Genomic DNA, 13,112 nt, shown 5'->3' with positions numbered 1-13,112 from the left:
CTACCTTCCTTTTCTTGCCACCAAAGTGGATAACCTCACATTTATCCACATTATACTGCCATGCTTCTGCCCACTCACCCAACCTATCCAAGTCACCCTGTAGCCTCCTGGCATCCTCCTTGCAGCTCACACTGCCACCCAGCTTTGTGTCATCCGCAAATTTAGAGATGTTATATTTAATTCCCTTATCTAAATCGTTAATATATATTGCAAACAACTGGGGTCCCAGCACCGAGCCTTGGGGCACCCCACTAGTCACTGCCTGCCATTCTGAAAAGGACCTGTTAACTCTTTGCTTCCTGTCTGCCAACCAGTTCTTTATCCACGTCAATACCCTACCCCCAATACTATGGGCTCTAATTTTGCCCACTAATCTCTTGTGTGGGACTTTGTCAAAGGCCTTTTGAAAGTCCACTGGCTCTCCCTTATCCATTCTACTTGTTACATCCTCAAAAAATTCCAAAAGATTAGTCAAGCATCAGCTGATTAAGCAGCTAAAAGCAAAATAAATCATTCTTCACATGGAGCAGCACATTCTTGGAGCAGGAAGTTGGATACTAATGGATGGGACAATATAAAATGTTTGGAGTGGGGCTGCAATTCAATTTGCAGTGATTGCGTTGATCCTTTAAGAAACCACCAGATGGCATGCAAGGGCGAAAATAAACTGCTTCAAACTGGTTCGAGAGGTAGGTAACACACCATCGTTCACCTGGGGTTTCCTTTTTATTGGGAATGCCACTGGGCAGATAAAAAAAAAATTAAAAGATAAAAAAAAGCAGAATGAGTTAGACTTAAAAAAAAATCATTATCCTTTTTAAACTCTGCCCCTTCTCTCAGATCAGAAATTATGCAGATGAACGAAATATACTTGATTTACAGTCAGTCATACAGCACGGAAACAAGCCCTTCGACCCATCTTGTCCATGCCAACCAGGATGCCCCATCTACTCTAGTCCCACCAGCCTGTATTTGGCCCATACTCCACTAAACCTTTCCTATCTATGTACCTGCCCAAAAGTCTTTTAAATGTGGTTATAGCACCTGCCTCAACTATCTCCTCTGGCAAACTAACACTATTTGGTAATGCATCTTGGTAGATGATGGAAATGGGTGAATGAAAGATGATGGATGGAAAGTGATAGAGAAAACCACATGGTTTCAAGGGCTATTTCTTCTCCTTCACAGTTCAAGAGCACCCATGCATTATACTCCAAATAAGATTACACAACACGCTGACAGGGTTTGATGGGGTACATCGAATTGACTCATCCTTGACCTGGAGAGCTTGGAAAGAAATTGGCACAATCTTAGGATAAGCAATAGACCAAGTAGACATGAAATGCTGGAGTAACTCAGCGGGACCTGAAGAGAAGGAATGGGTAACGTTTCGGGTTGAGACCCTTCAAGAGGTTAATTCCCGGGATGGCGGGACTGACATATGATGAAAGAATGGAGTGACTGGGCTTGTATTCACTGGAATTTAGAATGATGAGAGGGGATCTTATAGAAACATATAAAATTATTGAGGGATTGGACACGCTAGATGCAGGAAACATGTTCCCGATGTTGGGGTAGTCCAGAACCAGGGGCCACAGTTTAGGAATAAGGGGTAGGCCATTTAGAACTGAGATGAGGAAAAACATTTTCACACAGTTGTGAATTTGTGGAATTCTCTGCCTCAGAAGGCAGTGGAGGCCGATTCACTGGATGCATTCAAAAGAGAGTTATGGGCCTGTTCCACTTAGGCGACTTTTTAGGCGACAGGCGGAGGATGATGGCTAACTTTAGTGGAGCGTCACAACGGCTGGGAAGGCGGATGAAGGCTGCAACAGGCAAGGGTCTCCGGTCGTCTTGGACTCCATGCCACTGGATTCTGACCCAGATCTGTCAACGACCGTGGGGTGGCTGCCTGTGCATCAGTCTCCCCGTGTTAAACAAAGTCACGCACAGGCGTCCTCCATGAGAGGACAGTCATACTCGTTTCGAGCGACTGCCGAAGATGAGTTACTATGGACATTGAAATTCCTGGAGAGTTGCAGCACGACTAATTCAGAAGCCTATTTAATTGTGGCCAACTTTATATCATGGTCTTCTAATTTTTTTCTCTCAATTGGTTCACAATCAAAGAGGAACGTATTCAAACACCTCACCTTTACAGATCAAAAGGAAGATATGGCTCTCTTTTCCAATAACTAAGTGTAGCAATGTCCAATGCAGGACTGCCAAGAGTACCTGCTGCAGTTACATTTTAATTCCAGATATTAATTTCCTGAATATAAATTCCACTGCTGCCACAGTAGAACTCCACAAACTATTGGCCCAAACTTCTGAATCACGAGTCCAGTAATTTGAATCATTAGTCCAGTAATTTAACAACTGTCCTTTAAAATAAACCTTGTCTGTTACAATGTTCATTGTTAATCAAAAATGCTTCTCTCAAGTTATTTTCTAATCAACTCTCTTCTGTAAGCTACATCAGAACAGATTTTGGGCAGCATTCAGTGCTGGCTGCCCCCGATTTGTTTTTGCAAGGCTTTCATATGAGTTCTGAAACTTTAATAAATAAACGCTGAGAAGGATATTTGACTTTGTTACCGGTCATTGTCATGCTTAAATCTTCAGCAGGATTGCCGTCTCCAGGAAGATTTCTACTTGTTTCTTTGTCTTCATCACTTTTCATCACTTTCACTTGTGCAAAGTAATCGTTTGTGTCCCGTGGTTTTATTTCACTTATAATCTTCTGCAAGTTTTCAGCCGTCTCTGTTTAGGAAACATAATACCATCACTCTGAATCAATCAATCTGAATCGTTGGGGCAAACTGCCTGAAGAAAAGTCCCAATCCGAAATATCGCCCATCCATGTAATCCAGGGACGCTGCCTGACCCATTGAGTTAATCCAGCAAATGGTTATCCATGTGTAGGAAGGAAATGCTGCTTTAAATCAAAGATAGACACTAAATGCTGGAGTAACAGGCAGCATCTCTGGAGAGAAGGAATGGGTGATGTTTCGGATCAAGACCTTTCTTCAGAATGTTTATCCATTACAGAGGAGAAACCAAATAGAAAAATTCAAAGAGCAGTTAAAGCAGGTCCTCACTCAATAAACCTTGACATTTAGAAGGGAAATAATGATAGTCAGGAACTACACGCTAGATAGACCCAAAATGTTGGAGTAACTCAGCATGTCAGGCAGCATCTCTGGAGAAAAGGAATAGGTGATCTTTCGGGTTGAGACCCTTCTTCAGACTCCAGTCTCAACCTGAGATGTCACCAATTCCTTTTCTCCAGAGATGTTGCCTGACCCGCTGAGTAACTCCAGCATTTTGTGTCATTTTCAATGATGTTATTGCTGTGGCTTACAGAGAATTGATGGGGTTAGACTTTAGACATAGAGTGTGGAAGCACCCTTTGGCCCACCGAGTCCACGCCAACCAGCAATCCCCCCGTACATAATGTGGGAGGAAACTGGGAGGAGCACCCAGAGGAAACCTATACAGGTCACAGGGAAAACGTACAAACTCCATACAGACAGCACCCGCAGTCAGGAACAAACCCAGGTCACTTGCGCTGTAAGGCAGCAACTCGACCACTGTGCCACTGTGCGGCTAAAATCTAGGTTAGTCTAGAAATGATGGGATTAGTTGCTTTAAAAAGGCATTAACTGCTTGAGAACGGGTTTGCCGAAGATAGTGCCAAAGAACAGCTAAGACAGACACAAAAAGCTGGAAAACTTAGCGGGACAGGCAGCATCTCTGGAGAGAATGAATGGGTGACGTTTCGGCTCAAGACCCTTCTTCAGACTGATGGACTCAAAAGTTACATCTGATAAGAACCTAAAAGTACTTTGAACACCAATCACTTCAATGATATGAAGGTACTCTATACATCCTGGTCATCCTATGTAGATAAGGAAGCCTGGTTTCAGCAGCGTCTTCTGGGTGAAAGCCGTTAGTTAAATGTCCAAGGTCTTTTGTCTGCTAGTTGTGTTCAGTCTTTTAGTTGTAATTCCATAGTTTGTGTTTTGTTAGTTATGATATGTTCGGTTTTAGTAAAGCTCTGCAGATATTTTAACGCTTTGTTCTGATGCCATGTAGCAGTCGTGCCCAAATAGGAAGTTTTAAATGCTACCACTGGACTCAGCAAACCATTGAGAATTCAGGGATCCTCATTTATCAATACCATAGAATAAAGGAGGAAATCTGACTGCAACTTCTGAATTATTAAGTAGCCGTTAAATAGAGAAATCTAGGCTAAATTGCTTCTCCACAGGATAGACTATTTTGCAGCCTTCCGCAGCATGATCAGTCGAATCAATAAACCTTTCCTGCAAAAAACCCTGAGCATGCGATGGCACATTGCATGAGAAGGAAGCATAAATAGCATTCAAAAATCATAACTGCTCGTTCTGACTTTAAAAAGTTATATTCACGGATTTTGATTTTCTCAATGTTAACTCAAAATTGAGATCTTAAAAACAAGAATTATTTAAATCATTAGAGTTTTTCACGGTGTCAAAACAGAGGGCAGCACGGTGGCGCATCGGTAGAGTTGAAGCCTTACAGCGCTTGTAGCGCCGGAGACCCGGGTTCGATCACATCCACGGGTGCTGTCTGTACAGAGTTTGTATGTTCTCCCCGTGACCTGCGTGGGTTTCCTCCGAGATCTTCGGTTTCCTCCCACACTCCTATGACGTACAGGTTTGTAGGTAAATTGGCTTGGCAAATGTAAAAATTGTCCCGAGTGTGTGTAGGATACTGTTAATATGTGGGGATCGCTGGTCGCTGCGGGCGCAGACCCGGTGGGCCGAATGGCCTGTGTCCGCGCTGTATCTCTAAACTAAACCAAAACAACATCTGCCTTACTTTCAATTTCAGGGGTGGCACAGTGTCACAGTGGTAGAGCTGCTGCCTTACAGCGGCAGAGACCTGGTTTTCTCCAGGTGCTAGTTAGGGTAGTTAATCAGAGGGTAGTTAATGATTGAATGAATGAATAAGTTTATTGGCTAAGTATGTACACATACAAGGAATTTGCCTTGGTGCTCCGCTCGCAAGTATCAACACGACATACAGTAAACCATCAAGAATAAAACATTAAGAAAAAAACATTATCGTTTAAACATGTGAATGCAATGAAATACCAGAACAAAAGGAGGCTATCTGTGGAGCTCATTGCCACAGAGTGCTGTGGAGCCCAAGTCAGTGGATATTTTTAAGGCTGAGGTAGACAAATTCTTGATTAGAACAGGTGTCAAGAGTTACGGGGAGAAAGCAGGAAAATAGGATTAAGAGGCAGAGAACAGCCATGATTGAATGGCGGACTAGACTCGATGGACCGAATGGCCTAATTCTACACCTATAACTTGTGAACTTGTGCTGCAGTTTCCTCCCATACTCCAAAGACGTACAGGTTTGTAGGTCAATTGGCTTTGGTAAAATTGTAAATTGTCCCTAGTGTGCAGGATAGTGTTAGTGTACGGGGTGATCATTAACTAGCGTGGACTCCGTGGGCGGGAGGGCCTGTTTCAGCGCTGGAACTCTAAAGTCCCATGTAATCATTATTTGTCAGACAAAAACACGTTAGCTCGGTTTACCTGTCCTTACAAATTATTTGTATTTTGCTGCTCAATGGCATCACTGCAACTAGATGCAGAAGGTTTCCCCTGACACCTGACTAAATCTACACTGGGAACAGCAAAAAATCACTATATCTAGTGGGCAGTGTTTATAAGGGCAGCTGTAAGTACTGATGGTTTGCCACTGACTAGCAATGTTAATGTGTTGCACTGAGCTTCTTCCTGTATTAACTGCAATAGCTTACCGAGATCTGCGTCCATTGGAATTAGCCCTTCTGGTGAGGAGCTCTGACAAATAGGAGACACCACTGTCGACAGATGAAAGGCCATTGAAATCAGCCCTTCTACAACCTGCCGCCATTCTGCTATTTTTGTGATGGACCTGGAAAAAAAATTGAAATGCACGATTACTGTTTACAGAATAGCTGCCTTTCATAAACAATCAAGCCATGAGCGGTTTGTGAGTATTTAAGGATTTAGTCAGCTAATAGTGTTGGTACATGTTCACATCTGCCCTTTATAAGAGTGTCCAAATATTAACTTGAGCTCTCTACAACTCATACTTTAAAGTAAATTACAAAAAGCACATGTGTCATATAAATGACAAGTAGTTATATGATGCACTGGTAGCATTCCTCTATTCGGCTGTTGATTGGGTTTGCTACAACTAGAGGACCAGGCACCACCTACCACATGACATCAATGTAAGGATGTAGCTTTATGTCTGTCTGCCTTGCCTTTAATGGTCACAAAGGGTGACCAAGTTAATATTTGGCTCAACTTGGGACACAATAGGGATGTTGTAAATTCCCCACATTTGGCACACAAGTAGTAGAAGAGCAGTTACAAAAATCAAGTTGACATAACAGTTCCACTGAAATAGCAAATCTTCCATTGTGTGAAGCAACAAGTCAGAGGTCACACAATTTTATTCATGACCATTTATTGAAGTTGAACACTTTAAGCTGCGTTTTTATTAATTTGATGTGGAAAGTGGGTGGGGATGGGGGGGGGGGGGGGCAAGGGAACGGCAAGAAAGAAACTTGGTTAATTACCCATTTATTTTGCATTGCCTCTCAGTGGTATAAAATAGGGACATCCTAACAAGGCTATATAGTGTAGGACTGTAGTTCATGGTACACTATAAATGCTATCACACCACCACCTGCAGTTATTAAAGTTATCATTGCTAAGCAGATTTTGAAAATGTCAGCAGTTACCAAAGGACATAAATCTGATGTAAGATTTTTAAAATATAGATAGATATATATATATATTTGGAAATAGAATGTGACAACCTAGCAGGTACTCATAAGCAAGATGACCTACTTCAGAGAGAGTTGTTGCAGAGTTCCAATGATGCAATGTACTCTTCCATATAAGGGGTTGGAGGCTGCCGCATGCACCAGAGATTTTGCAGCCTGTCTGATCTCATCTGACAAACAGTTCACCAGGTACTTAATAACTGTAAAGTTAGAGGAGAAAATTTAATGCAGATTAAATTTTAAAAAATTAATAAATAACCCATTATACTAATTCAAAAGTCATTTCCATTCTGCACACAAGTGCTTGAATGTTTCTGTACATTTGGTTGATCCACAATGGATTTCGCCAAAACTCTTTTCATGATTCTGTTCTTGCATTTCTGAAATACTTCTGTACATTGCAGAACCTTAGCACTGATATACGAGGTAAGATTTTACTTTAAATGATCATTAAGAAGAGAATTCAAATGCTGCCAAAAATGTGCAGCCGCATTCCTCACGAGGAACTTTCACTAAATTAAACAGCCACTATCGCTGGAGTTAGAACATTTCAAAAATAATTTATGACCATTTTCCCCAAATGATTAAAATAACTTGCTGGTAAAAGTGTACTGTTGGGTTCTGTTTTTTGTCACTGTTTATAGAGCTTGTCTCCGTGATAAGCCATCCATTGAGCTCCAGACTGTAACTTCAGAAGTAAGAGCTAATCAGCATTAGAGCAGCAGTCTGGTCAAGATAATATAACTGCTCCAAGTGACAAAAACATAAACACAGCAAAATAGTAACACAACCAGGGTGTGTCACGTGAATGAAAGCTCAATATCAACGAGTATGATCGTGGAGCTGCTGTCTCACAGCGCCAGAGACCAGAGTTCGATCCTAACTTCGCCTGGGTTTCCTCTGGGTGCTCTGGTTTGGTCTCACATCCTAAAGATGTGGGTCTGTAGGCTAATTACCCTGTGTAAATTGTTGCTAGTGTGGAGGAAGTGGATGGGAAAATAGGATAACATAGAACTAGTGTTAACAAGTGATCAATTGTCAGTGTGAACCCGGTGGAACACAATGCCTGTTTCCATGCTGCAGCTTTCAATCAAAGATAGACTACAAGAAATGCAACACCTGTCCCTTCACCTCCCCCCTCGACTCCATTCAAGGTCCCAAGCAGTCGTTCCAGGTGCGACAAAGGTTCACCTGTATCTCCTCCAACCTCATCTACTGCATCCGCTGCTCTAGATGTCAGCTGATTTACATCGGTGAGACCAAGCGTAGGTTGGGCGATCGTTTCGCCGAACACCTCCGCTCAGTCCGCAATAACCTACCTGACCTCCCGGTGGCTCAGCACTTCAACTCCCCCTCCCATTCCCAATCCGACCTCTCTGTCCTGGGTCTCCTCCATTGCCAGAGTGAGCAACAGCGGAAATTGGAGGAACAGCACCTCATATTCCGTCTGGGGACCTTGCGTCCTTATGGCATTAACATTGAATTCTCCCAATTTGGCTAGCCCTTGCTGTCTCCTCCCCTTCCTTAACCCTCTAGCTGTCTCCTCCCACCCTCCCATCCGCCCGCCCTCGGGCTCCTCCTCCTCCTCCCCTTTTCCTTCTTTCTTTCCCCCCCCCCACCCCCCATCAGTCTGAAGAAGGGTTTCGGCCCGAAACATCGCCTATTTCCTTTGCTCCATAGATGCTGCTGCACCCGCTGAGTTTCCCCAGCAATTTTGTGTACCTTATAGACTACAAAATGTTGGACTAACTCAGCGGGACAGGCAGCATCTCTGGACAGGAGGAATGGGTGACATTTCGGGTTGAGACCCTACTTCAGACTGAGGGGAGAGGGTGACACAGAGATAAGGAAGTGTAAGGTGTGAAAACGACACAACATAGGGGATGGAGATCATGAAAAATGTAGAATAGATCATTGTTAGCTAGGAGAAGTTACAAGGAAGAATACAGAGATAACATTTAATCAGGGGGACAGTCAGACTGGTTGGAGAACTAGGAAGGGGGATGGATGGAGAGAGAGGGACAGCAAGGGTTACTTGAAGTTAGGCATGTCAATATTCATACTGCTGGAGTGCAAGCTGCCCAAGCAAAATATGAGGTGCTGTTCCTCACTTCTTCTAAGGTTCAATCAATTCAATCAATCAGATATAAAGCACATTTGCAAGGGAGTACAGATACTCACCATTGAGCAATCATTTTGTTTCCTAGAGCATAGGAGACTGAGGGGTGACCTTATAGAGGTTTATAAAATAATGTGCACAAATAAGGCGAATAGCCAGTCTTTTCCCCAGGGTAGGGGAGTCTAAAACTAGAGACACAGGCTAAAGGTGAAAAGGGAAAGATTGAAGGACCTAAGAGGCAACCTTTTCACTGAGAGGGTGATGTGTACAGGAACCAAGCTGCCAGAGGAAGTCGGCACCTGCATTGTTTGGCACTGATCTATTGCAGGCCCATGTACCTTTCTTTTTCCTCATGGTCTGGCTTTGAAGGTAGGTTGCAATTCCTGGAGGGACAGACTTGTTACTTCTTTCAACAGCACAGTAGGCTGTCACAGAATTAGAAAGAAAGGTGAATTAAAAATGTGCGTTATCAGAAATTAAAATCTGGCCATCCTACCCCTGAATCCTTGGTGCCACTGAGGTTGTGCAATGTACAGAAGTATTTCAGAAATGCAAGAACAGATGTGTAGGTTCATGACTATAAAGTTTGAGACAGGCTGCATTTGGACAAGCATTGCACCCAAGGACTATCCCCTTCATCATGTTAAAAATTATGGAATCATTCCATGAAGGCACTGCAGCAGGATGGTTCCCAGGGTATGGTGTTTGAAGCTCTGCAGACACCCAAACATAATTTTTCCTGCTCTATCTACATTCCCAGTCTTAAGATTTAACATTAGCAGGCAAAATTCCAATCAAGATCTGCCATTGACACCCTTTCCTAATATTTTCATCCAGCCACACCCGTAACTAACACTGCCGAATCCCCTCAGAAGTGGGAGGCCACAAGGTTATTTTGTGGACGTAGATTATATAAAACATGGAAGCAGATAATAACGCCCCTGTACCCAAATCCCAATGTTCAATGTCCATCAACAGGCAACTGAGGAGCACCCACTACTCTTATCAGCAGAATTTAAGGAGATGTCAAACCATTCTTGTAAATATGCATTCAAATTACTAAGCAGTGCAGGAAATACTTCACAAGATAGCAAGAACAATAAACATTGGTCATCTGCGCAATGCAAAAGCAAGAAATTGAAGAATATCAAGTCTGGATTTTACTAGAAAGAATGAGTTGAATTGTAGATCAGCACTGACCTTCTAAAATATTGGTCTCTACAGTTTCCTTATCTGGTTGCTTTCCATCAGCCTTGCTGAGGCCATCAAATTGGTCACCAGTCATTTGTTGTTTGGAAGAACAAGCGCGAAGAGCTAGCAGGAAACCCTTCTGCTGTACCAGTAGGGCAAAGAGGTAGGAAGCAGTAACGCAGTCATAAGGTTTTGTGCTGGTCGACAAGTCCAAAGCTGCCTGCAAAAGTGTGTGCAGTTTCTCACCGTCCTGCAAGATGGAGGAACATGAGCAGCATTTAATTAACTACTCCAGCCATAAGGCAAAGCCATAGTAATCACTTAAAACGACACCATATCTAATGCTGTTGAGTATGAATATTTCGGACAGGATAATCAAATACACTTCTAAATTAAACGTTTGTGGCACTAATGTTTGCACACAAGATCCAAGACCAACTTGATACGAGAACCAACACGGAGATCAGAAGATACAGACAAAATGCTGAAATAACCCAGTGGGTTAGGCAGCACTTCTGCAGAAAAGGAATAGGTGGCGTTTTAGGTCGGGCTGGTTCCTATTCCTTTTCTCCAGAGATGCTGCCTGATCCGCTGAGTTACTCCAGTGTCTATGTTCAGTGTAAACGAGCATCTGCAGATCCTTCCTACACACCGAGATCAGAAGTGAGTCTGTGGAAATTCTATAGCTGAATAATGCTAATAACCTGGGTCAGGAGTTAAATAACAGTTCATCGGTGGGTCATGTTGCCAGGATTTGAAATGTTGTAGTAATATCAGTTGTACATGTTGAATTCAAAGGAAGTGGATAACCCAACAAAAAAACTACCGAGATCAACTGCATGCTATTTGCTACAAGTCACTAAAGTGAAATATGCCAGATTTTGTTAAAAACAATGATACATGTGTAAAGTGACCAGCAAATAAGACATATCTCATAAGCCATGCATCAGTAAGTTTCTGGCTGAGCTGCTTTAGACATTCAGTGTGGAAACTGGTTCTTCAGCCCATCCCATACACTATCACTATCCTGTACATTATGGACAATCAACAATTTGACCAAAGCCAATTAAGGAGTTTGTACGTTCTTCCTGTGATCGTGTGCGTTTTCCCCATGTTTCCTCCCATATGTCGGTTTCCTCCCACATTCCAAAGGTTTATAAGGTAATTGGCTTTGGTAAAAGTGTTGATTGTCCGTAATGTACAGGATAGTGATAGTGTACGGGATGATTGCTGGTCAGTGTGGGTTGGGTGAGGTGAAAGACCAGTGTCCACGCTGAATGTGTAAACTCCCTACAGTAGGGAGTTTGTACATTCTTCCTGTGATCGTGTGGGTTTCCCCCAGATGCTTCAGTTTCCTCCCATATTCCAAAGGTTTGACCAAGGATTGGTCTGTACAGACAAGCCAAGGATTACTGGTCTTAATGACCACAATACCGTCACAACTGTGGAGTCATTTAAGTTCCTTGGAACCATCATCTCCAGGGATCTTAAATTGGGCGCCACCATCGACTCCACAAGGAGTCAAAAGGGCCCAACAGAGGATGTACTTCCTGCAGCAGCTGAGGAAATACAACCCGCCACAGGCAATTATGGTCCAGTTTTACACGACCATCATAGAGTCTGTCCTCACCTTTTCCATCAGGTCTGGTTTAGCTCAGCCATCAAGCATGACATCCAGAATCTGCAGCACATCGTTCGATCAGCCGAGAAATCTTTTGACTACAACCTTCCCCCCATTGACGAACTGTACACTGCAAGGGCCAGGAAGCGAGCGGATAAGATCATCTCTGACCCCTCTCACCCTGGCCACGAACTCTTTGAAGTCCTTCCCTCTGGGAGGCAACTCGGGACCATCAAAGCCGTCACAGCCAGACATAAAAACAGCTTCTTCCCACGAACAGTAGCTCTACTCAACAGCCAAAAGTCTGTAGCCTCTTTTTACTCTGGTACTTTATTCTCACGTTTCACTTATAATGTTTTATTTTTAAATTGTCTGCTATATATCGTGTTTTCATCCTTTTGCGAGCAAAGCACCAAGGCTAATTCCTTGTATGCATACATACTTAGCCAATCATTTTTTAAATTTTAATTCATTAATTATTCAGACAACATTCATGGTCAGGATCGAACCCAAGTCTCTGGCGCTGTTAGGCAGTAACTCTGACGCTGGCTGCACCACTGTGCCACCCTTTGCTGTCATTGTGATTTGCATGGAGATATTTCATTTGGATACTAATTGTCCAGAAAACTATTACCAAACAATGCAAGTACTCTTAAACATTGTTAATGGACATATTCTCATTCAAGTTGTGGATTATTTCAGAAGATCTTGAGAAAATAGCAAATGTATGGATTTGAGTATAGGAGCAGGGAGGTTCTACTGGAGTTGTACAGGGTCTTGGCGAGACCACACCTGGAGTATTGCGTACAATTTTGGTCTCCTAATCTGAGGAAAGACATTCTTGCCATAGAGGGAGTACAGAGAAGGTTCACCAGACTGATTCCTGGGATGTCAGGACTTTCATATGAAGAAAGACTGGATAGACTCGGCTTGTACTCGCTGGAATTTAGAAGATTGAGGGGGGATCTTATAGAAACTTACAAAATTCTTAAGGGGTTGGACAGGCTAGATGCAGGAAGATTGTTCCCAATGTTGGGGAAGTCCAGAACAAGGGGTCACAGTTTAAGGATAAGGGGGAAATCTTTTAGGACCGAGATGAGGAAAACATTTTTCACACAGAGAGTGGTGAATCTCTGGAATTCTCTGCCACAGAAGGTAGTTAAGGCCAGTTCATTGGCTATATTTAAGAGGGAGTTAGATGTGGCCCTTGTGGCTAAAGGGATCAGGGGGTATGGAGAGAAGGCAGGTACAGGGTACTGAGTTGGATGATCAGCCATGATCATATTGAATGGTCGAACTCTCGCTCAAAGGCAGGCTCGAAGGGCCGAATGGCCTACTCC

At 43.0% G+C, this 13,112-nt stretch overlaps 1 protein-coding gene across 2 annotated transcripts in view; it reads right to left on the bottom strand.

Annotated features, from left to right (window-relative positions):
- thada (THADA armadillo repeat containing) overlaps positions 1–13,112 on the bottom strand; it is a 350,054-nt gene that overhangs the window by 297,163 nt on the left and 39,779 nt on the right. For both annotated transcript variants that reach the window (XM_033025547.1, XM_033025548.1), the window contains exons 16-19: positions 10,161–10,401; positions 6,906–7,041; positions 5,822–5,958; positions 2,599–2,763 (exon numbers count right to left, since the gene is read on the bottom strand). In XM_033025547.1, the coding sequence (XP_032881438.1) occupies positions 2,599–2,763; positions 5,822–5,958; positions 6,906–7,041; positions 10,161–10,401 (679 nt within the window). The remainder of the gene's footprint in view (positions 1–2,598; positions 2,764–5,821; positions 5,959–6,905; positions 7,042–10,160; positions 10,402–13,112) is intronic.

The sequence above is a fragment of the Amblyraja radiata genome, chromosome 8 (genome assembly GCF_010909765.2).
Source record: "Amblyraja radiata isolate CabotCenter1 chromosome 8, sAmbRad1.1.pri, whole genome shotgun sequence".
Taxonomy (NCBI): domain Eukaryota; kingdom Metazoa; phylum Chordata; class Chondrichthyes; order Rajiformes; family Rajidae; genus Amblyraja; species Amblyraja radiata.
Note: the sequence above shows the minus strand (reverse complement) of the source record. Positions and strands in the feature narration are given on the sequence as shown.